The following is a 26148-nucleotide window of genomic DNA, read 5'->3' as shown; positions in this document are numbered from 1 at the left end:
GCAATCACAACATTTTGAGGACTTTGTCCTTGCAGTGAATATTATATATTTTAAGGATGTTCTTTAAAAGAATTATTTTCAATTCATTTTGATGAAAAATCAAGGTATCATTGAAGTTCCGTTTGTCTTTCTACAGTAGATGTGAAATCATGAGACAAACTAGAAATCAGTATCATACATTTCAAAATATTTACATGTGTCATCTTCATTGTACTTTAAACCTGTTATGTGCACAGTTGAACAGTATTTAGTCAGAGTGTAGTTTTGTTTTTATTCACATAAAATCTGTTTTTCAAGGCCCTCATTGATAATATGTAAGTTCCTTGTAAAGAAGAAGGAACTGAATGACTAACCATCGGCCATTTTGTCTTTTTCAATCTCAATTTGCCAACTGATACACCAGAAGTTGTTTTATATATATGTATAATATATATATATAATATATACATATATATATATATATATGATGAAGGTAATAGTTTGTGACAAATATAATTAAAGTTGATATCCAATTCCTGCAAATTCGTTCTGTCATAAATTTTTCAATCGTTGAGAATCGTTATCCCATTTGTGTCTGAGGGGGAAAAAAAAGTTAAAGACATCTGTCATCAATGAATGATTATTCTATTCCCATTTCACATCCCTGCATTGCCAGTTTAGGGATTGTCAAGATAAAAATAATTTCATCAACAAACAAACAAATAACACAAAAATGTACATGTAATAAAAAAATAACATGGACTTTGCTCAAAACAACTTCTACTTGTGAATAAAGAGGCCACAACTGTGTAGGTTTGAAATCATACAAAGTGATGTTATCTGCACATGTCTGAATTTGATGTGGGTGTAGTTACAGTGTAGCTTCTCTGCACCTAGTGCTGCTGTGCTATTGTTAATGACTAGGTAACATCCATTACTGTTGAACGTAATACCATTCCCAACTGGTTTGTGGTACATTAAGTTGCATTAATCTCACAATGTCAGAAAAGCATCAGAATTTATCTCAAGAGGCCCACCACAGTCACATGAATTCTACACCTCTGATCACATCATCCTCTTTGCTACAAAACAACCGCAAGGTTATGAGCAGCAAGGACATTGGAATTTAAGTTCTCTAGCAGCAGAGAGAATCAATGTATAGTGAAATTTAATCCATAGGATCTAAAAGGAAGAATCTCTCTTCTTGTCCAGTGAAAGCCTTTCTCCATTGACCTCTGTTTGATTCTTTTTTTCCTATCACGGAGATGTGGGCAGAGCATGTAATTTGAGTATTGAAAACTTTTTCTATGCCATTCAGGCTTTGACTTCAGTAGAGTATCATATTTTCTACCATTCTGAAAGACTGCATATTCATTCATGGTTGTTGTGTCTATTTTGCAATAAATCATGATGGTGTTGTCATAAACACTGTTTGGCCATGATTACATTAGCACACAACTAAAGGGGATGCCTGACTTGACTCTAGTAATAAGTTCATCTATATTCACATTTCTAATGAATGCCTAAGGTTATTCTCAATCTGCCATTACTCCTGTCGCTGTCAGGTTGGAAGAAAACAGAAAAAGTGGAATCAGAGAGCCACACAGAATGCACGCACTGGCTGAGATATTACACCTCTCTGAGTAGGACTTTGTATTGTAGAGGGTAATTTTCCTTGCAAATCCTGTGTGTTGTCATGACAACCTCAGCGACCGTTCTATCTGACATGCCACCCTGTTGACGGTAGGGTGATTGCGAGATTTTTCGGCTTTCATGAAACGTGACATTTATAGGGATGTAGCCTTCTTCATTTCCTGTCAAACTCAGGATATCTAGTTTCCAGGACAAGCAGCAGAAATCAATGAATTTGAAAACACAGGGTTTCACCCACATATTCACAGTGTGTGGAGAAGTATTGCTTGGTGCACTACCTTCATATCTTGATTAGATGTGTATCGATTACACTTATGGTTCATTTCCACATCATGTTTCAAGTTAGCTTTAATGAGTAAATATAGACGAAAGCGGTAAACATTTTGTAATCAGATAGACTAACAATGTGAAGCTTGAATGTTTCCCATGTTTTCACTAATTGTGATATTTGTCACATCATACTTGAACAAGCAGAGATAACAATGTCGGCAATTCACCAGTCTCCCACTAAACTCTACACAAATCTTCACTGAATTTCAGGTTTGACATAAAATCTATAAGAATAAGATATTTCCTTCAAGTTTTTATGATCTTGTGATAAGCTGGCAACAATGACTTTTAGGGAGAAAGCGGCTGTAGCTGCTGAATCATTAACCAAAAGTATGAATGCAAGAATATTCTGTGTTCAAATGAATTAGAGAGTAAATGTTGTGAGGTTTCCAATTTGTTCATATGTGGTTAAAATGTAAAACTGTGGAATTCCATACCCTTCTTGTGTTATATCTGATTTTGATGAAAATAGTGTCATGCTGTTCATCTTATTTTTCTATTTATATCAAATTCAACATAAACATGTTGAGGAATTGCACTTGAATCAATTTATTCCAATCCTCTGTGTGCTTTGAGTACAGATTGACACAGAAAACCTTGTAGCGCTTTACACATTACGGAAGGTCCCTGGCACAGAAAAGGTTTTAAACCATTTCTTCAATAACATTAGTAAGTTCTTGTCAGTGAGGATATTTGCAGATTAACTTCCACCAACCATTCCATCTTCTAACATACCGAAGAATTCAACAAGACTATATCTTAATTGGGAAGAAAAAAAATAAACCAGACAAAGTTGAATGAAAACATGTTGGCATTTTCTTCAGTGCTCAAATTGTGCAAGTTTTCATATGTCAGATTTGAACTTTAGTCTTTCAACATGTCTATCAGTGTCAGTTAACATGTAATTTTTATGGGTTGATGATGAAAAGACAAAAAAAAAAAAGTTCTCTGGATGTGAAGTTGAAAGCATCTTACGAATAGGATACGTTACTGGTATGTGAATAAAGGTCTCCTGTTTGATACATCCAGCAGTACCCCTCCCTTATTATACCGAGAGCACACAGATAAAGTGATGGTCATCTTTTGATTTATGACACTTCACCTGCTGCATGGCCAGCTTGCTGACCATTAATTCTTTCTTAGTTATGTTAGAAGGAGGAAAAGGTAATCATTGCTGCCCACAGTCTGGTCAGTGATTTAATGATTGTCCTTCTTGGCATGTACAGTGACACCTAGCTCCCAGGAATCATTGCTAAACATTGTTTCATTGCTTATGATGTAGGATTGGCTTCACCCTGCAAGGCCGGATGTGTTATGGGCTAGAGCTAGCCTTGATATGGGCATACCATGGAGTTTTAAGATCCTCAAAAAGATTCTTATCATCCTTTAACAAACTGTGATGAACATTGTCTCTCCAGCAAGAAGGAAACCACAACTGCATTTACACATGACGTGATAGTCTCACATCATTTCTGTTATCATCAAAGCAAAATTGCAGAGAAATCTCTCAAGACTAAGGTAGTTTTTTTTTTTTTCATCCTTATTGGTGGCATCAATTCGTCATTCTAAACAGAGTGCAAACTTGAAGGGTTATAGAGTGCAAACTCATATTATACAGTTATGTTAATCCCTAGATCAGACAGCAAACATTATTTCCAAAAGTACATCATAACAATGTTTACAGACATACATATCATGTAGAATGTATCCTTTTCTCTGTCCCCTCTTAATGAAACATGGAAGTCTGAATAAATGTGGGAGAAACTCCCAAAAGTGACTCATAATTGTGTACCCCTTGGCTTTTTTCTCTCTAAACAAGCAGTAAGACCGGTCCCAGTTTGTGTTTGCATGCTTGGGTTAGACAGCACCCAAGCCCCTCGGGATTGATGGCAGGGTATTTGGTGATGTGGGTTGGAAGTGGATTGATGTATCACTAACCTTTCTCACCGAGCCAGGTGGGTATGCAGGCTAGAACCGGAAGTAAAGAGACGAGGAGGCTCTACGGAGGATGTTTCCCCGGGAGTTTTGTCGTCAGTTTGCATCATCTCTCACCAGTGGGTCCAAGGATGGAAAGTCTTGCATGCCATGTCAGTTTTTGGATGGCAAGAAAATGATTTGTTTGTTTGGCACTGTCCGGTGTTATCTTTAGCCACCTCTCTCGGAGGAGCGAAAGTGTCAGACGAGGAGAGATGGCTGTGGTGGCCAATGGTTTGTTTTCTTCCAATCAAATGTTACCAGTACAAACTTGTGTCTTCCAGCTTGTGTGTTTGTGTTTATTAACACAGTCTCTCATCTTAGGACAGCTCAATGAATCATCTTTTGTGAGAAGGAAAAAAAAAAAACAAAGGAAAAGGAATGTATCCAAAAAGTGTTCTATTTTGCTTTGGGATTTTGGTTTTTTTTTAAAGATATCAAGTGATGCAAACTTTGGCCCAGTATTATCACAGTGTTACTTCTTAAGTTCTATCACCTTAGGAGTGTTCACATCTTTACTTTAGATGCATTCACGATAGCTTCATCTCGAAGAGGGTTTTTTGTGGGTTTTTTTTTCCTTCATACCCCAAGACGACAACATGGCATGGCCAGTTATCTGCTTATTAGATAGCCAAGATGAGGAATGTTGTTGCCTCATGTATTCTTCTTTGATCATCATGCACATAAATTGAAGGACCTGTAATGTTACAAAAACAAGGCCATATCAGCAATTGTAGTGTAAACAATGAGTAAGACATGTGCATCGAAAACTATGCTTCCATATAGGTGGTTTTGCAAAGTCTGTACAAATAGGTGTGACAGGAATGGGGACACAAATGTATTTTTGCTTTTCTTGTTATGGCCTGGGGATGGGATGTTGTTTGATAACCAAATTTAAACTCTGTTAAGGCATCTGAAATTTATGCTTTTAGATGTGCTGGAAAAATGTTTTTCTACATTTCTACATTTTGTGCATTTGTTTGCTTTTCTCTCTGTGCCATGCCGTTGTTTTTGTTTTTTGTTAGTGGACAGGGCCATTTTGAACATGAAATAAATTCCATGTGATGGGATTGGCTCCAAGGAAAGCCAAAGGGCCCCAGAAAATTTGTGCAATCCATAACTTTATGCCTTGATGTGATTTCAGACAAATTGGATTGTTAACACAGCTCCAAGAAATTTAGAGAGTTGAGTATCAGAACTGATAGGACATGTTATTGATACATGAGAGAGAAAGATACAGAAAGAGAGAGAGAGAGAGAGAGAGAGAGAAAAAAAAGAAGCTGGTTCTACATGCTTGTGGTCAAAATTGGTCTCAATCTCATGTGAAAATAAATCACACATATTCAGATCCAGAACTCACTCATGGAGCAGCACAAACATCTGTCACAGGGCGGAGGCTTCTGCTCAAAGTCCAAGATTTATCGGAATAGCCCTAACTTTACAGTGTCATGACATAGCTGGATGTAAAGGTTTGTGGTTCCCTTTTACCCTTGTAGCAGCATAAAGTTCTTCATTTATTAGGCAAGTTACAGTGGAAAGTGATGTTTCCTGTCCACAAATGTTTGATGCACTCATTTCTCACTGCATTGACTCATCAGTTGCCACTCGCTGAACACACGTTTATCATCACAACAGGACTGTAGCAGCCAAATATACCCTCATCATGCATATTTGGCATACTTGATGCGGGGGCAATTTTCATGGAGGATTTGATGGTTGGTGAGGCGAGTGTACTGCTGAAAACGAAACCCCAAGACTGGCTTTCAGGATGCCGCTTAGGCCGGAAAAGAGCCTTCAAAGTTCGTTTATCTTGAAATTAGCAATCAGTTCTACTCTCTTCAGCTTCATGGTATCAGTTTCCAGGAATACCTAAATGATTCATGGCTGTTGCCTGTTATAAAATCTTTGAACAAGATAGATAGCAAAATTGACTTCTAAAAAAAAAAGAAAAGAAAATAGTTTCAATTTTGAAACATCAGCACAGTTAAACCAAACACTTGTATCGTGTGTTTCAGAGAATATATGAATGGATTTATGGCATAAGTGTGAGACAAGTGTGGATATATGCCCTCACCACAGTGATGGGGTCAATATTTCCCTATCCAATTTAAGAGTTAATATCATGATTGTATTGTTATCCTTTGTTGTTTTTTGATGGGGATTGTTGACATATTTATTAGTGGGTCACTGTCCACCCAGCAGGGCATGAATCAGTAAACTCATGTTTTTTGTTTGTTTGTTTGTTTTTAATAGGATACATTGCAGAATTCGAGTGTATTTGTGTCCAAAAAGCCAGAATGTAAAGTGTTGGTTGTGCTGAAGTTACTTTCAGTCACACTGGATGATAATTTGGTATGGATGTATCCCCTGTACTTTGTTATGGACGTTGTGCCATTTTGATGTCCCCAGACTAGGAATATATCTGTCAAACCAAGAAAAATTGTCCCCATGTGGCTGTTTCTGTGATGATAGCAATTAAAATGTCTAAGTATACCTATCTGCCCATGTTAGTTTAGTGTGTAGTTCATATATTTTGCTCAGAAGTTATGATTTTTCTCAATGTTTGTATTGTATCTCTATTGGCATATTTGGTTTCTGCTTAGAAGGAAAAAAAGAGAAGAAGTTAGCTCTGGAGACTTGTGCAGTGTTATTCAAATGAGAGTAACTCACTTCCAGGCCATAGCTGTGACTGCATCCATCTTTCTGATATTATGTACATTATCACAAGCCCTGTGCTCAAGAGCCTTGGTTGCCCCTGCATAAATATGGTAATCCTGTGCAAGTCTAAGCAGCTGCCTGCAGGAAGAAGTAAAGCATGGATGATCCACTTACATTTCATTGTCTGTCTGCCTTTCTATCTACCTTACACTTCACTCTCAACAGTGCTCATAGCATGGTTTTAAAGCTTATTTTCTAAGATTTCCACAGGATATTCAATGTAGCATGGGACAAATCTCCTAGACTACAAACAGCAAAGTACACTGAAAGTCATGCCACAAGACTGAAGTTCAGCGTAAGATGAAAAAGCTTTGAAAAGCTAGTGAAACGCTCTTGGCACTTTGTTATGAAATATAGAGGAAAGGGCATCTCGTTCCTGATGGATGCCTCAAAATGTCAACATCACAAGATGTGGGAGGAAAGACCAATAACGGCACTTTGAGATGCAAGACTCTGGTCCCTACATCACTGTGGTGTTTGTGTGTGTGTGTGTGTGTGTGTGTGTATATGTGTCTGTGTGTGGTCATAAACGGCTTCAATCAGGGATGTTGTAGTGTTCCACTCCTGGCAGCCTGGGATATTTTTCACACCGGTCATATACCCATCTATTACAGAGTATTTAAAACAAGTGAAAAAGCACCTTCTTTGGGCCCTAGGGGTAATTTAGGGGTATATGATGCACCTGCCCATTCTGCATCTTTAGAACCTTAATGTAGGTGATTAGTTTTACACTTTTCAAATGGGAAAATTGAACAATTTGTACAAATATCCTCAATTGTTGTGTTTACACCTATACACTCCATGACGCCTGGTCATTTACTTAGTTGAATGTAAACATTTTTTTTTAAATGATTTTTAATTATTATTATTTTTTTTTGTGAGAAACAAATAATGGAATATGCCCAGTTACCTGGAGAAACTGGTTGAAGCATTTTGTGTGTATTTGTGTGTGTGTGTGTTTATGTCTGAGATCTCTATATGATGTCACAGTGTTACTGTGATGTACCACCTGTGTGACTCCATTTTGGCATTGGTTGTTACTCTGGAGCAAATTTGGAGTACTTCTGGAAAATTTGTTAATCTATCACTTGGTCAGCAAGGTGTAATTCTGATCTTCTGAATGCTGTCATTTTATTTGAAGACATTTCTTGTCAGGTAAGTGAACTTTGAAATGAGAATGAGTGATCTGTGATGACTTCTGTAGATATGAAATGAGTGTAGGGATGTTGTTATGACTCTGGAGTGAAAATGCAGAATATTGTTGAGTATTGATGAAATTCTAGTGGAGACGAATTGCCCTGGATCGACACGCTCTGAGAATTTTAGTCTCCCACGCCGTTGCAGCTGCTCACCACACAGGTGTGGTACCGGATGATGTATGCCTGTAATTTTATTTGCTGCTGAGCACATAGCATCCCTGCCGTTTTGAATGATGAGAAGTTTTCCAGGCTGCGAGGCATTAAATGAATGAGTCAATACCATTACATAATTTGTCTCATTTTTTGATGGGTACCAGATGAGCAAGGTGTCATCCGGCCATTCTGTCATGGTTTATTTCATCATGCCACCAATCCCTTTTTGTTTCGCATTTCTCCCCAAAGACCATACCTCTGTCCTACTTGATAAATAACCGACTGCAAAGCAAGCGTGGACGACACGTCAAGCAATAAATCAAATGGAAAGTTCAATTTGCACTTTTCAGTCATTATCTCACGCTCAGAGGCATAATGAATAATTAAGTATAAGTGATGGAGGGAAATGTAATTATCAGTGGTGTGGAGACCGCCCTCGCTGGATATGGTGCCTTTGGCCGTCAATTAACATTAGCTGGCGAGACATCTGGGAGATGTGACACACATTAGGTCCTTGAGGATCGTTTTACCTGCCATATTGTGTCCAAACCATTCCTCATCCAGGTCCGTGATGGTTTAGTTTTCCTGCTAGAGTGACATCACATAGAAAGTTTCAAGAGATGTTTCCATAGCAACTAATAATTTCATAGTACTTAAAGTGCAATCACCCACCATGTTGATGTTGACCTTGATAAATAGAGTAACCTCCATCACACAAAATGATAGAAGTGGTATCAAAATCTCTCTTGAAACAAGAAAACTGTCAGTGGAATTTTAAAGGTTTATATGTTTTCACTGAATACATGCATACTATAAAAGTGCATTTTTTTTTTCAATCATTTTTAGTCATCTGCCAAGAAAGATGAATTGTATGTCTTTTTAATTTCATGAACAGCCACAACAATTAAGCAAGCACTTCAAACCCTTCACCGCTGCTACAACGGCTAAGGGGTAAAAGGTAACTGGTTGGCATTGCAACAGCAAATTTACTCTTGATACAGAACTAGCAGGCATGGAAAACCTACAAATAACCTGGCAGTTATACCCTACCTTGAAATCAAGGATGTGGAAATGATATTACATATATCAAGCAAAAAATTCACATACTTTTTTTTTTTCACACCAGCTTTTGCCATTCAAAATGTGCAGAAATTTCCACCCAATGAAAAGACCATATTGGAAGAAGTGCTGATGTCACCACCTTACAACTCTCCCTTTGGTGTGTGCACTATAGTATTTTTAATGTCATATTTTCCTTTTTGTTGTTCTTCTTTCCCTCCGAGTCATCTTTGGTCAGTCACAATAGTTTGATGCTGTTGATACATTAAAAAAAAAAAAAATAGAGAAAATTTGGTCCAGATTTGCGTGCACTGAAATGGGAGACTTTAGAAGAGATGATGTCATCACTTTTGCCAAGTTGAATTTGTGGTAGCAACTGATCACTGAATTTTGATAACATGGGAAACATCAAAATTCCATGACTCCCTTACTGCAGGTCCCGTTTTGATGAGACCCTCAACATTTTGTTTGTCAGAGTTTTTCTGTTTATTGAAACCAAATTGAACATGATGTAGATTGCCCTTTGAATATTTAGTATGTGATATATTGTTTTGGTGTGATAGAGATTTTTATGCAAAATCTTTGCCCCTTGATAATGCAGCTTGATAAAATCTTTGGATTGAAAGTACAAAGTATACTTGCTTGCAAGTTGAGGGTTTCAGCTCTGTCTTGATGCTAATGTTTTTTAATTTTGCTTGCAGTACAGTGACAGAAAATAACATGCATTGATACAAAAGGCTGTCTTTGCCAAAAGTTACAAGTGGACAACATGTCAAGCAATAAATCAAATGGAAAGACCAATTTCAAAAGGCTGTCTTTGCCAAAAGTTATAGTTGGAGACAATTTCAGCATAGAGTGGAAACGTTTGATCACAAAATAAAAGATTAGGTGATTGTCATTGTTACATTCACATATCTTTTGACTGCCATCACCTAAGCTACTCAAGTTTGATGACTGAATGAGATTAATGTAAGCTCATCAAAATAATGTCATGACACTATGTATCCAATTTAATCATTTAAATGATCACAACATTACCATCATCTCATCCACCTACAATTGTACGGAAGAAAATGGCCTGACTATATTCAATAAACTTTTTTGAAGCAGTATAAAAGTCTTGCAAAATTTCCATTAGCCTTTTCCTCAATGATGGCGGCAGAAGTAATTCAAGCATCATTTCTCGCCACAATGCATCCTCTCCCAGCTGTGAAATTTAATCCCGTGACAGAGTTTTCATGTAGTTTATCTCCCTTTGTGAATACCAGTCTGAGGAAAATTACATCCATAATTCATATCGGCTCAAAGCCCTCTCTTAGCCGTGCAATTTTAATTTAGCTGTCCATTGAAGGACTCCAATGACCATTGTGGCATTTTAATGGACATTCTTTACAATTCAAATAAGTTTTGTGTTGCTTTATCCAGCCAGCAATTGATGAAGATGAATGGTTGATTTTCATATACTGTGGCTGCTGATTTCAGGCGAATGGTATTTATGCAGTTTAAAACCTCTAAAGTCCTTGCAAACTGTATTGTCTTTTTTTGTTTCTGTTGCATTGTAGCTGCTCAGCGTAATGGAAATAAGGAAAGTCTGCTGGTAGGCTGAATACAATTGTCTATTCAAACGATACCCCTCACTTTATTGCACTCTCACTTAAGCATGCTTCTAATTCCTATTATTTTTATATGGTATTTGTTCCTCTCCTAAATTTCTGGTGCCTCATATATCTTGTCCATTAGGAAACATATTGAACTTTTGTACAGAGGTTGAATTCACATCAATTCATTGTTTTCCTTTTCCTGAGTATCACAGATGGTAACCAGGTAATATATAAAAAAAAAAAGAACACAAATGAACAATCGATCAAAATTTATAATCTACAGATGTACATGTGAAATGAAACAAAAAACTGCAGTTGCTGCGTGAATATATTGTTATTCACATGACACACACACAGGCGCGAAAACTCTGGGCTAAAAAAAAAAAAATATATGCTAGTCATTTGAAGTATTGCCTCCAGACATTGAACTGTTTGCTTCCTAATTTGTACCGGTAAACCTATTTCAATGTTGGATATAAACTTGACAGCTGTCAATGCAAATAGAGATAGACAGAGTATTCTGACATATGAACCTTCACTGATCCGGCTAGGGTCATGTACAGGTCAGCTTACTGCAGACGTCACAGAATTCCCTCACACAAATAGCCTCTGTCTATTGTGGATGTATATATCTATTGTCATTTCATGTCATTTTTCACACATCATGTCTTGATAGTTGATGTTTCCCATTGTAGGCCATAACAACTCTTGTCTTTTTCATCTAGTTGGCAAGCATTATACACAACATGGAATACGATATTGCTTTGCACTTTTCCTATGAAACAAGTAAAAACGACAAAAATACACTGACTTTTATCATTCACACACTTTTATGTAAGAAGCATTCTATTTTGCATGTTTTGCAACCTCAGTGAGTGTTTGTGTTACAATGAAAATATAAATGAGCATAAGAGGAACATTGACATCAAGGGGTAGGCCTATAATGGTTTGTAATCACAGATATTGCCTAATTTTATCAGTTTTGTATTGCTTAGTTTTGCTGAGAATTGACATCAAAACAGTGCTTACCAAAAGAAAGAGCAGAAGTTGTACTTTGCTTATCGTACTCTGCCAATGATGAATCGACGGGCTGTTTTTGAAATGTAATTCAAATAACCATCACATTGCTCTTGTACTGTAAAAGTGGATATTTTCGCGTGACTAATTTTTCACGCTCAACCGCGTAAGATGAGTTTCGCGTGTTTTTAATTCTGCAGATTCAGACATCAACCACTGGGATATATGGCAAGTAAAAATATTTGCATGCTTTTATTTTTGCGGTAATTTCTGGTTGTGCGAAATGTGTGAAAATTTCAACACCGCGAAAATTTCCACTTTTACAATATTTCAAATTTGTTGTTTTATGTCACTGCTACTATTTTTTAACAAATTGCTATTTGAGGTGAATTCTTCATAATTCAAAGATAAAGGGATAGATTAGACCCACACTACACCAGATAACTCAAGTGATGTTGCTCAGAAAAAAACAAAAACAAAAACAAAGAACATGATGTAGCGATAAGATGTGTAGTGTTAGTATGGTGTGATGATGAGCCTGCTATATTCATGGAAAGAAAACTCCTAATTAGTTGTGACCCAAAGCACCTCTTTAGCTTCCCTATCACCCAAGTGGAGCTGGCCATTGGTGTTAGAAGGAAAGTGGGGGAAATGAGTCATTAATCTTTGATGAAATCCTGATGAATTAGAGGACCAGATCAAATGACGGAGCTAATTGGGTGCTATGTGTTCCAGAAGTAATGTAAAGAGGTAAAGATCAAATTGGTTAATTGCATTCATTTTTTTTTCTCTCTCTCTCTCTCCTTCTCTCACTCTCTCTCCCTCTCTCAAGTTCCAGATTTATTTAGGTCTTAGGTACATTGTAGCAAAACTACCACAGAACTTTCAGTGTTAGTTCCATTTAAAATTGTCATTTGTATTGCAAACATTTATCACAAATCAGAAATCCTTTAAACAACACTACAGTGCACTCTTGTTATAACGAACATGGTTATAACGAAATTCCAGTTACAACGAAGTGAAAATTATGACCACAACATTACCCCTTCTATGTTTTTTATTGTTTATTTGTTTGGTTGTAATGACATTTCGATATAAGGAAAGAAAACTGCCAGTCGCGAGGACTTCGTTTTAATGGGAGTCCACTGTATAGAGAATAATAGTAGGTTCATATATGAACCTACACAACTTTCTCAGTTGTGATGTTTTGGCAGCCTTATAATCTAAGAAGATCAGTCGCCTCATACCCATCCAATACATGAAATATATTTAGGAAATGATCGTGTGTTTTATATCTTTGTGATATGATACAAATCTGAAGCATTTATCTAGCACAATGATGTAAGGAACTTTCTATTGTTTTGCTCCTTATGAGAAATGGTGAATGTGTCAAGCATCACAAAAAGTTATCACGCCCCATCTCATATCAGTAACATGACTAGCTCTGCTTTGTGAATGGTAGAAAGTGAAGTCAGTTTAACAAAATTTTTGATGGACTTTGTGAGCTTGTGAGAAATATTTCTGTATTTCTTTTTTTTTAAATAAATATACAAGATTTTGTATGAAGCAGATTTCAGACTAGTTATTTCAATCTCACAGCAAGCAAATAGGGCCTGCAGACACACAGACTCGCACACATGCACTAGCTCTGGTTGAAATATGTAAACATCAGAGGATATTTGTGTGTTCTTATCTTGTGCTGATATTTTGTTAGATTTCCTTCCCGGCCAGCACTGGTCAGTTATCTGGCCAGCGGGTATAAGTGAGATATCTGTGAGGAAACCTTGGATACCACACTTCACACTCATCTCATGCGTACATTGGCGGTGCCTGCCACTGGACAATGGAGAATCGATACGATCATTACATCTTGAGTCACGTCCATTATATCAGGGTATACCTGTTTGTCATTAGAAATGTCCCTTACTGGTGATTCAAGAATTAGAAATGTGAAATATTTGCTTTGGATGGCTAACAGCTAACAGTCAGATCTAGGTTCCCATGGGAACGCCCTTCTACCTGTCCAATGAAAGGACATCTGAGACAGTTTCTCTGAACCAAGGTTGTTCTCCTAGTTACCTGTCGATATGTTTCCACACTTATGTTTGCTTTCACGGCAAATATATTGAATATCTGCTTTTATCCTGTCCTCATTATCATGCTCGTTAGTATGCCAGGAAGTCTGCATTTATTGTCATCCCGTGTTTTGAGGTAGGATGCTCATACCTGGGAGAGAACAGTTCATAGCACATTCAGGGAAACTGCTGCTTATGAAACCTCTCCTTGGTCTGTTTTTCACATGTAGCTTTTTGTTTGTGAACTCCTGAGCTTGTGATTGTACAGAAATGACGCTGCAGCAAGTGCTTGTTTACACCAAGACTGATTCTTTATGCGTGTCAGATTATTCAATATTCAGGGCAAATGTGGACACTCGGGTGAAATAATTAAAACAAAAACATCAACCCACAGCTCGTCAAGAAAAATTACATCTCCACGTTCCAGCCATTTTTGTGAAGTATACAGCCATCAACTCAGGAGCTGTGGACATCCCTCATTCCCTGTCTCCCTCCCTCCCTCCCCCCCCCCCATTTCTCTCTAGTTCTGCCAACACTTACATCATTTGGTGTGATCAGACTCCTGTAAGAGGATACAGCAACGGGAAACGAAGTAAATGTATTGTCCAAGAAGTGAAGTACTCTGATGCCTCGCCTGTTGTAACAAACGTGAAAACATCCCAACTCTGACTCCACCCACGCACATAAGAAGAAGAGTCAATTACATTTTTTTCCTTTAGTTAGCACAAACAGGTCAGGGGATTCTGACTTGCTGGCCTTCTTTCGCAATCCATAACAGTAGATGGGTAACTCCTGGGCTTCATAGGATGTTGTTTTGATCATGTCTAACCCAGCCTCCTCAGTCGTCATCTCATTCTTAATTCCCCTAGTGTTGTGGCAAATTCTATAAAGATGATTTTCTCCTGGCATTTCATTTGGCTAGAGAGCTGTGCTCAAAATAATCACTTCTAAGCCACAAGATAATGGTGGTACATGGTATTAGTTTCTTACTGCATGTTTTCGTGTTCTGCAGGAGCATACTCATCGTAGTTCAAACTTAAACAGCAACTGTTCATTTTATATTTTTTAATGGATGATGTTGATCACAGTGATATCAATTTGTAATGCCATGCCAATTTCATTGATGTAGGATGGTCAAGGAATGCTATTCATTTAAAACATTTTAAAAATGTTTTCAAGGAATGATATTCATTTAAAACATAAAAAAAATGTTGATTAGAGCAACATCTATTAGATGTCTTTTTTAAATCTTATTTTGACAGACAACAAAGTGGGTAGAAAGAGATTTCTGTCCTGAAAAGTCAATGAAATAGAATTTGCCTATCTCATTGCCCAAACAGCGTTCAGGAAACAAGAGGATTTGCATGTTGCTCAGATCCAAATTTGATTATCATGTGCAAATAAGATTCTCCCCAAACTGCACTGTTTGTAAGTTGGAGAAACATTGCTAGCAAGGTGCTTGTTTGCCTTATCTCTGCAGGGCTTTGAACCTCGAGGTACTACCATCAGCCAAAGGTCAATATCTTGGAGTAACATGATGAATGCAACGGGAGCAGGTCTTCCCCTTTCCACCCACCCGGTGCGGGAAGATGGGGGCGCCCTTCGGGTTGGCAGTCAACAACCAATAGTATCCCAGACAGCCTCACCTATCTTATTTCACACCAGTGAACAGAACAAGTCTTCTTCTGAGGTGGAGGATGAGGAGGAGGATGAAGAGCAAGAAGTGCCAAGATATGATGAAAGCATCAGACCATCATCCACGGCAACTCTTGGACCACTCTGTGGACCTCCTGGTAAGTTTTGTTGTCATGGCAACATGCTGCCTAGTTGTACTCTGACTGCTGGTGATTCCTCACTCACCTTCCTACGTAACTTCAAAATGTATCACATGATTTATTGTGGTTATTATGATGCACAGTGTACAAACACTGATAAACATGAGATGTGCTATTACCTTCCCAAAAGTTGGATTAACATTTGTTGTAGAATGCATTGTGCAGTGGTAAAAATCTTACATTTTAACACACAGTTATGGTCTGGTAATATGTTCACAGACTAAATGTAATTTTCTTAATACTAATGTCAGTGAAAATGTATGAGAGGTAACATTCTTTAATGATAATCATGAGTAAGAAATACAGAAGGTGATAGGCACAAATAAGAAATGAATTACTGTATTGTTAGAAGCAAAGCTATTGCTGGATATTTGATGGCTGCACAGCGAGAAGACTAGAGACAGACAGGCGAGGAGGCCTCATTCTCAGTGGAGGGCTTTGAATCGATACACCCCTGGTTGTTTGGTCTATCTCAAGCTTGCCTCCTGGTGCTGTGGGCTCCCCTGGTGGGAGTGGGAGTGTGTGGGGGTGTCTAATTCTACTACCTTTGGTTGCCATGGAGACATCACCTGCCCCCATCAAACTTATAGACTTTATTGAGAGCAGGAGAGAGAGCACTCCCAGATAAGAATGAACATAGTAAACTTAAAGGCGTATTCAGGGCAAAGGGGTAAAATCCTGATAGAGTGTCACAAGAGTCTACACCACGGACTGGGCAACAAGTATCCGGTGTCTTGCTGTAGTGGGCACAATGAAATTGAAATTCTGATTATCTGGCAACGTGAGTGCTATTGCTCTCTGGCTAGGACAGGTTGCATCACAAGTCTTCTCCTGTGAGCCTCAGCACCCGATATTTGCGGCCAATTTTCTCTGGCATATTTACCAACACAACTTCTCTCACCCAAAGAAAGTTGCCAAAGGAGATGAATACAGAAAGGGCTCAAGTTCTATTCCCACAGGGAGTGACATGGATCCATTACACTTGTGAGGTCTCCTTCTCATTACCAAATACAGTCTAACACTTTTCTTCTTCTTTTTGTTTTTTCTTTTTCTTTTCCTTCAGCATCTGCTATCTTCTTTCTTTTCCCCTCAACATCTCCCTTATTTTCCTTCTTTTTATTCTACTTTTTCTTCACCTTTCCCCCCTGCTCATTATTTGTCTTCCCGTCTCTGGGTTCTGGATAGTTTAGTCCTCTTCTCATGGACTTGTGGAACTCTGGCACATTGAAACAATCTTCCTTTGTTTTCATAGTTGGAAATGTCAAAAGTATTTATTTTGGAGAACTGGAGAAAGCACTGAGGTAATTGCTCCAGACTCATTTGTCATCATGTGGGGTAAACAGAAAAATATTTGTATGTAAACTGGTGGAAATTAACATAATATGGACTCCATTCTATAGAATGTTTTTCAGCAGATCAATTCAAACGTTCATTTACATTCAGACAAAGGAATGAACTTACAAAACACAATATTTTCCTGGCATGAAATCTTCGCGAGTTTGCCTCTAACATTCAATGCATATAGTGTAGACAAGAACTTTTGTGTGCATTTTAATTTTGCATTTCTTGGCTCTTGCAAAATTAAAATGCACACATTCCTCGTTTTACAGTAATTTACCGTAATTTGCAGGATAATGAGCACATTAGCATTTGCTTTTTAATCACACATTTGAGTGCAGTGACCGTTTCCCCATTAGTACAGTGACTAGGCATGCAATTAAAAAAAAAAAATGGCAGAAAATATAGAGGGATCGAGAATCATGTGCAATGCTTATAGCAAATTAAGCTGATGTTATCCTGTGGTGTATATTAATGACTGCTATGTCGACAGGTGGGCACTATTTTTCATGTTCATTTTGACCAAATTCACCCAAAGGCTTACTGAGAGATGAGACTTCTCAACGTATTGTTGCTCCTGGATATGTCTTTAAATTTGGAGGCAGATTTGCCACCTTTTGCTTGGCACATCTTCAAATCGAGGTCATTATTCCATCATATGTCACTGTTCACCCACATATGCACACAAACTCTTTTCACCTTGGGTTCTGGCAAAATTCAGTTGTGTAATCTTCATTAGAGGCTTTTGCTTAAATTATTGATGACATAGAACTGGAATTGGAATGTCTGATATTCTGTACAAAAAGCTGATAAGTGGGATCATTCTCAAGAGATTCCTTCCTGAATAAGGACACATGCTTTGCAAACAGTACTGATCCTACTGAAGTAAAGATGAAATTGTTGGTCACATTTTATGTTATTTTACAGGAAATATGTGAATTTTATTGTTATCAAACCTTGTAGCAAACATTTTTGTGCCAGTATGAATGCAGCTGTTTGGGTTTGTTTTCCAGAAAATGAGAATTTCCAGCAGTGGAGGATTCATTTTGTTTTCTTCTTGATGCAGCCATCTTTTTTTATTTGTGAAAAATGAAATGATTCACATTGGCCAAGACAAAAAGAAAACAAATGAAAAATGGCACATTTGTTTTGTATTGTGTGCAACTTTAAGGCAAGATAATTAGGTTCATTGGGTACCTCGATGGTCATATTGGCGGAATCCTTTACACAATCTAATGCTGTATAAAAGGATACATGAGCCCAGAAGACCTTTTTAAATTGCAGAATTTTTTGTCTCCTATGATTATGTTTGCACTGAAAGGTCAGGGTTACAAGAAAATTGCAGTGATGTGTACACTATGTATGCTAGGAAATATAATTCATCATTAGAATGAGTCCTAGCTCCCTTCATAGGTAATTATTTTATGAAGTCTGAATACCCTTGTACATTGTGCTGCCTCAGTTGTTTGAGATGATTAATTGCATGATTAATACCTTTAATATACCAGGATAAAATCAGTTACAGTGTTATTTTCTTTAGAAGAGCATGCATTTGTTTTTTATTGTATGTAGTGTAGTTGTTGTTTTTTTGTAAATTGACATGTTTTATATGTATGTGTAGTACACATATAATTTGTACTCGTTTTGCTAATTTGACAGAATTTGATATAAGCATGGAGATTGACAAAAAGCATTTCGTCCTGGGATTTATCTTCATACTGTATATGATAAAAAGCATCTATGCCATTCTTTCCATGTGATGTTGATGTAGGTCAGAATCACCTGAAACTAGGTCAAATTCCCTGGCAGCAAGCATGTTGCCATGACAACAGATAGTGGCACACCTCCCTCTTTGGGTATCTTCTTAATTTGTGGTTTGCACAGAAAGAGAGAGTAGGGAGCACAAAAATAAAGATATGCCAATGCCAAAGGCAACGGCATCCACATTCATGATAACCCTTGCAATTGATAATCTCATTAAAGCCGTGTTTATCACAAGTTCTGAGCAGCTAGTCAACTGTTTGACCTGATAAGCTCCGAGGCATGCCTAATCCAGTTAAGGGCTGATCTCAATTTATTAAATGAGAACATCATTCTCTATGGATGATGTGCATCTGCTGTGTAGGCCCAACTATAAACTGCTGTTACGGTGTATTTCATTTTGTTGGGCATTGGGGTAGCTACTTCAGTGATACTCTTTGTTGGGAATTTTTTTTCATAAGCAAATTTTATTTTTATAAAATTATAATCTTAATTGATGCATACAGGGAAAAATTTATTGTAGGAGAGCCAGAAAATTCCAGATTTTCTTTCCTCTCTCTCTCTCTCTCTCTCTTCTTTAGTTACACAAAGTTATCACTCCAAGAATTAACTACACACATTTCAAACATTCATACACTTACAACAATTTTAGTTCAGGTATTACTGATAGATGTTGATATGGAATAATTATCAGAGCATTTCAACAATTCTTGATGGTTGTTATTCATATTGAACCTTGTGTTAGCTTGGATTTTGCTCTCTATTTACAGAGTGATTTTGTGTATCAAACAGGACTTTGATTTAAATTGCATGATATAAGTGATATTCTTTATTCCAATTGTCTTTCCAGATAAAATCTATGCCCGCATGGTGTTTGCCTCAACCCACGACAACAACCTCCTGTCCACCGAGGCCCTGCACTCCATGTGTCGTTTGGAGCAGCAGACAGTCCGATCACATATTCAGTTCCTCAGGGCGTGCTACACCAGCAACGTGACCCATGCCTGCTGCCCCAGCTGGTCGCTGCCCAATTATGTGGCCCTCCTCAACAACAGAAGCAGCTGTCTGAACATCACCAGGAAAGACGTAGAGGCAACGCTGCACTTGTTGAGGGATTGTTCACACTTCTACCGGACTCGTGAGTTGAGGCACGACTGCTCAAACCCTGGCCTGTCCCTCAGTAGCAGCTGTGCCAATGTGCCCAAGCGCTGTACGAAATTTGACGCGGTATACCACATACTCCACTACCTTGTGGACGTCGACTTCATGTGTGTGGAGAGGCCGAACAATGAACGTGTCACCTACGCCCTCACAGTCCTCCCTATCTATGCAGGCAATGACATCAGAGCTATTTACGATGATGAATTCAAGGCAGGTGACATTCACGATGAAACGACAAAAATTTCAGGATTGTACTTTGGGATTAAGCAAGATTTATTCAGCGAGTACCTGACAACGGATGCTATCTATCCCTGCCTTGGAGTAGTGTTTGTGATCCTCTTGATGTGGATGTACATCGGCTCGCTCTTCGTCACCATCATGACTGTGCTCAGTATGGCGATGTCTCTCATCTCTGCCTACTTTGTCTACATGGCTGTTTTTAGAATCCCCTTCTTCCCTTTCATGAACCTCACCAGCGTCATCCTGCTTGTGGGAATTGGAGCAGACGATGCATTTGTCTTCTGCGATATCTGGAAGCAATCGAGACAGGATCGCCCCAATGCTCCCCGCGTCATTATCGTCATGGAGACACTCCGGCACGCTGCTATGTCCATGTTTGTCACCAGTCTGACCACGGCCTCGGCATTCTATGCCAACACCATCAGCAACATCACGGCCATTAAGTGCTTCGGACTCTTTGCTGGGACCGCCATCTTGTTGAACTTTGTGCTGACAATAACGTGGCTGCCAGCAGCGGTCATAATAGAGGACAAATACTTTAAAGATTTAAAGGACTGCAGTTCTCAGAAGCATGACAAGAAATACAAATCGCAGAAAGGCTTTTGCAGCCATTTAGCAGATATTTGGAACAGATGCACAGAATGGATTAGTGATTGGTCACGTATATTTTTCCAAAAGATCCTTCCATGTATTGTTATCAAACCACGGTTGCTATGGCTACTGTTGCTAGGTATTGTGATGCTTGGTGGGTTCTGCCTTATTTTCTTGGATCCCCGCCTTCAGCTGCCAACGCTTCCAGAATTTCAGCTCTTCAGATCCATGCATCCATTTGAACGCTATGACTTTGTATACAAAGACCTATTTTGGTTTGAGAAGGTGAACCACGGCTCCCTCTATGCCCATTTACCAATCACTGTTGTGTGGGGAGTAGAAGCTGTTGATAGTGGAAATCCTCTGGATCCAAATGATGTTGGAGAATTGGTCTTGAATCCAGACTTTGATATGGCATCTCCAAAATCACAGCGCTGGCTTTTGAGATTCTGCCAGCTTTTGAGAAACCAAACATTTTTCTCCCAAACACCAAGTTTGAGAATTGAAAATTGCTTTATAGAGACATTCAAGGGATGGATGGAAAGCAGAAGTTGTAGCGATGTGAACACAGGGTTGAGTAATACTCCATGCTGCAGAGGATCTCGCTTTCCATACTCCAGAGGAACATTCAATCAGTGCCTAACACAAGCAGTAGCAGAATTATATCAGTACTCTCCATCGTATTTCGACAAGTGGAAACCGGGACCAAGGTTTGGTGGCAACAATAGTGCCGTTAAAGCTGTCATCATTGAATTTGACAGTTCGTACGCTTTCTCCCACTCCTATGAAGAAATGAAGCAGTTCTGGACCAAACTTGAGAGCTGGCTGAAGCCTGTTCTAAAGACAGCACCCCAGACGTTAGGGGAGGGCTGGTTCATCAGCTACCTTGACTTCTACAATCTTCAGGACAACCTTGCTCGAGGCACCCCTCTATCACTTGGTCTATCCATCATCATTGCTATGGTAGTCATGTTCTTGACCACACGAAACTTTGTCATCAGTCTCTTTGCCATCCTGTCCATATCGGGCACCATCTGTGTCACTATTGGAGCTCTCGTCCTCCTTGGCTGGCAACTCAACATCCTAGAGTCGGTCATCCTCTCAGTCTCTGTTGGGCTTTCAATAGACTTCACAGTTCACTACGGAGTGGCATACCGTCTTGCACCAGAACCAGACCGTGAGTCCCGGGTGGTCTACTCGCTGGCCCACATGGGGTCAGCGATCACCATGGCAGCACTAACCACCTTTGTAGCAGGAGCGCTGATGATGCCAGCTAGCATCCTCTCCTACACCCAGATGGGTACCTTCTTGATGCTCATCATGACCATCAGCTGGCTCTACTCCACCCTCTTTTTCCAGTCCATGTGTCGTGTCATCGGCCCGGAGGGAAACGTTGGTCAGCTGCCTGTGCCTTCTTGCCTGTGCCACTGCTTGGAGCGTGTGTGTTGTTGCTGCTGCTGTAGCTGTTGCTGCTGCTTCAGGACACACTTCAGATACTCCAGCTCCTGTCACCACACTGGGGAGGAGTCGGAGGTCAGCATGTCGTTTCACTCCTCGACTCTACAGAGCGGCGAGTCGCATGAACTGGAGCCCCTGAATGGGGTCATCTCAGAGAACAGCTCCACAGGCATTGAGTCAGGATACTGTTCACACATGAGTACAAACCGTGGCTCATCATTTGTCAGACCAGACTTTAGTCCCAGACGGGAACCACACGCTAACCTTGGTGGACGTTCTCCCTACAGTCCAGTCAGGACTGGTACCTGTACCTTTCACAAAACGCACCCCACACCGCAGAGAGCGAGCAACGGATTCTCTCAGGTAGTAAAAACCCCAAGCCAAGCCAGGAAACCTCCCCTCTCTCCCTCCAAGTCTGCCCCACCTCCAATGCCCACCCAAGTGGTGTTTGAAGGTTCACAGGTTGTCACCAGAGTCTTCCCCTCCCCCAGTGATGAGATCCTGGAACCAGAGGATGCCATCATTCCCAACAGGAGTTCACAGGTGGAAGATGTGTGGTTGCCAAGGTGATGACAGTCTTAGTAATCCCTCTGCACTTTTTGTTTGCAGCTCTTATCCAATTGCCAGCCTCAAATGAAACAAAAAATTGTGTTTATAACCAGACATAGAAACCATCATGTATGCCAATGATTTGTTTTTACTTTCATGGTAACCTCATTCCCATTAGTTGTATGACTGATCTAACGTTATGCTAGTTCCCCTTCTAGGCTGGAAAGCGGATGGGTATGCTTTTTGTGAGTGTTTTTTCCTATATATCTTGTGGATTTTTTTCTTGGTTCATATCCCAAACATGACAAGAGTGAATGCCAATTTATAAGAGGTAGTGCATTGTGCCATGATGTATCAACCTTAGAAACAAAAAACAAAAAAGTTAAGTTTATTTTTGTTTAAGTCAGCTAGTCATACGTGATGAAAAGCAGCTCTTATGCAAAAAGAAGTAAATCAAATGCTATGATTTTCACATCGTGACGCAGGGGTGTTGTCTGGTGTTTTATTTGCATTTCTGCTATGGGAAAAAAAAAATTGTTTCCCATTAGACTATTGCATTTCTTTATCACAAAAGCTGTTTTATCCTTTGACATATTAAAAAAATGAAATATGAAAGTACTGCAGCTTTAAGATACAAGTACTACATGTTACAGAGCTTCCAAACTGTAAGATGCTGATGTTGAAGTAATGCTTACAATTCCGACCAGGCTTGCATGAAAGTCAGTATTGATTATTAACTACAATGTATAATGCACTCTGTAGGTAGGTAATGTCAAAAGTTGCAATGTACTTTTCGCTAAGTGGAAGTTTCATTAATCGTGTTTGGATTGTTAGTGTTGGCTCATCGAATGTAATCCATACTCTTTGTACATCAAATACCAAAACGTCCTCCAGATGTGTGGAATGACAATTAGGAGAAAAAAAAAATGTTGTACTTTGACTAGATGTGCATAAACTAAACTCCATTGATGTCTGGGGTTAAAGTCCTTTTGGCTCTTATTGGCTTTGTCTTTGTGACAAGATAGGTTTGGGTTCATGACAAGCAAATGTTTAAATATGCTTTTTAAGTGTGCACACTGATGTTATTTGTGGTCAATTTGTCTTAAATATCAGAGAAATGTGAATCCAAACAATGCCATGCCCTGGCATCATTTTGTGTGGAAAGCTGAACACAGCCAAGTGTACACAAATTCATTTAGTCTCTACTCTTGACTGTTTTACCTTGAGCACTTCATGTTCTGGCTGCTGTGGGCTGAAGAAGAAAGTGTCATATTTCTGATGTTTTCTTAGAACGGATTCAGATATTTTACAAGATACTGTGAGGTGGGTCATCAGTCTAGGATCATCCTGTACTGTTGCAGGATCAGCTCTGGAACGTTCTCTGTCTTTCCTCCAACTTCCTTCATCTCTGCTATGACCCAGGGATTGATCAAAATCTATTGCATGTGCATTGAATACATGTTCAACTATTGTGGTAAAACAAGACATTCCAATTTGCGCGTGTATATAGAGGAAACATACTGTCAGCGAATGAAGACATAATTTATCACATAGATGCAGCTCGTTACACTCATAATTCTTAAGTGTACATCTTGTAAGCAAAAGGTATTTATTTGTGTGATCGCTAGATTGCAAGCTCTTATATTGTATCTTGTGCCAATAGAAAACATGCAATAAGCGTATGTGTAATTTGTGTAGATGTGGACTTGGGTTTTATGAAGTGCCATTTTTTAACGGATAGCATTGTTTACTAAATTCATTAATATTCACACACACATACGGTATTTATGTGCTTGCCTTGTTACCTTGCATTTCGGGTAATTTGAACAGTAAGGACAATTGTGTTTTGTAATGCCATAATCATGAACTTTTTTTATTTCTACTTCACTCTGTAAATCTTTTTAGCCATTATATGTACACATTTCATTATTTTGATTGATCTATATATTGTTTCAAATATAAGTTGTTCAAATTTACATGCACTGAAAATGAAACTGTTGAATCCCAGTGAGTGTTTTTAATACTACATTCTATGTTTAAACTGTACATGAACAGGTGGATTAGGTACAATTCAGCATTGCATGCTTGATTCTTGTAATCACCTAAAGTAAGTATCATAGGATGCACTCATATGCTTTTGGCAATTTCAAGTATTGTTGTACTGGTATATATAGGCAATGAAGTGTTTCTGCCTATTGATATAAGAACAAAGTCATAAACAGTCACATGGTGTATAATTTCATTGTAGCTTTTCTACCTTTGATATAGTATATATAGTTACAACGTGTACAAGCATTGACAATAGTTCTGTGGCACCTGTGTAAAGTTGAGCTCACTTGCTTAAAATCTACAACTTCAGCTACTAAGGACGTATGACATCTAACTGATACTGTCTATTATAAATACCATGTAGGTAGTAATGACGCTACAAGAAATATTGACAAAAATCACATAAGATATTCATGTATATCTTTGTTATGCAAAACTGTTCATATGGCTGAAAAAAAAATCACTATGAATCCATTCGGCAAACATAAAATTATGGTCTTTTTTATATTAACATGAAATGATTTTCTTTTAATTTGTGAATCTGTGGCATTTTGAATGGAATTAAAAGTGCACTGTATATATTGGATTATTTATTATCAACCATCTTGATATAGTTTGGTAGGTGTATGTTATATCTTAGTTTGAATCTCAGATCACGAGCAACTCTGTTACAGTATGCCTTTCTTGTACATTGCTGGATATGTGAATCATATGTTGATATTTTTTGTAATAAAACTTGAATAATTGCACTCCTGGTATTTGTATGGTATTATCGTTATTTTTTATACAATGCCTAAATAGATCCTTGTCATTTGATTGGCTGTTTGACATTAATCATTCATCCCATTTCACTATGACATCATCATTCATGCAATTGTGGCTTCATTTACCGTGCAAGTTTGGATCCATACGATTTGCTCCATTGCACGCATTCTGAGAGCCCAGTACACTACACGTGTAAGACGCTTGCGTTTGCAGTGTGTGTATGCGACAGCGCGCTCACGTAAAGCACTCAGTAAGCACTCTCTCAATCTCAGATTTTCTCCAGTTTCTAAAATAGCTAATAAAAAAATCAGATGACAAGGATCTATTTCAGGCATTATATAAAACAAATAATAAATTTTTTCATTCATGCAATGAACAGAATATTTCATGAGGTGAAAGATGAAATCTTTGATCATTTCATCTTTCACCTCATAAATATTCTGTCCATTGCACTCATAAACATTCATAATTTGTATACTATTTAATGAGGTGAAGAGACAAATAAAAGATAATAAACAAATATGTTACATCTGTTTGTACATCAAAAATATATTTTTATTCATACAGTACAATTGCCAAAAAATAAATCTGGTAATGTCTCAAGGCTTTGTAAGAGCACATAAAATCACTCCAAATCATGTTT

At 38.4% G+C, this 26148-nt stretch overlaps 1 protein-coding gene across 1 annotated transcript in view; it reads left to right on the top strand.

The window, feature by feature from the left end:
- Window positions 1–22935, top strand: part of LOC140246258 (protein dispatched homolog 1-like) — a 58707-nt gene extending 35772 nt beyond the window's left edge. Inside the window, exons 3-4 of the mRNA XM_072325721.1 lie at window positions 15239–15551; window positions 19543–22935. Of these exons, the coding sequence (XP_072181822.1) occupies window positions 15239–15551; window positions 19543–22712 (3483 nt within the window). The 3' untranslated portion in view covers window positions 22713–22935. The remainder of the gene's footprint in view (window positions 1–15238; window positions 15552–19542) is intronic.
- The last annotated feature ends 3213 nt before the right edge of the window (window positions 22936–26148 follow it).

This window comes from Diadema setosum, chromosome 1, assembly GCF_964275005.1.
Source record: "Diadema setosum chromosome 1, eeDiaSeto1, whole genome shotgun sequence".
In the NCBI taxonomy this organism is placed as follows: domain Eukaryota; kingdom Metazoa; phylum Echinodermata; class Echinoidea; order Diadematoida; family Diadematidae; genus Diadema; species Diadema setosum.
This window is presented reverse-complemented; position numbering and strand designations above follow the sequence as displayed.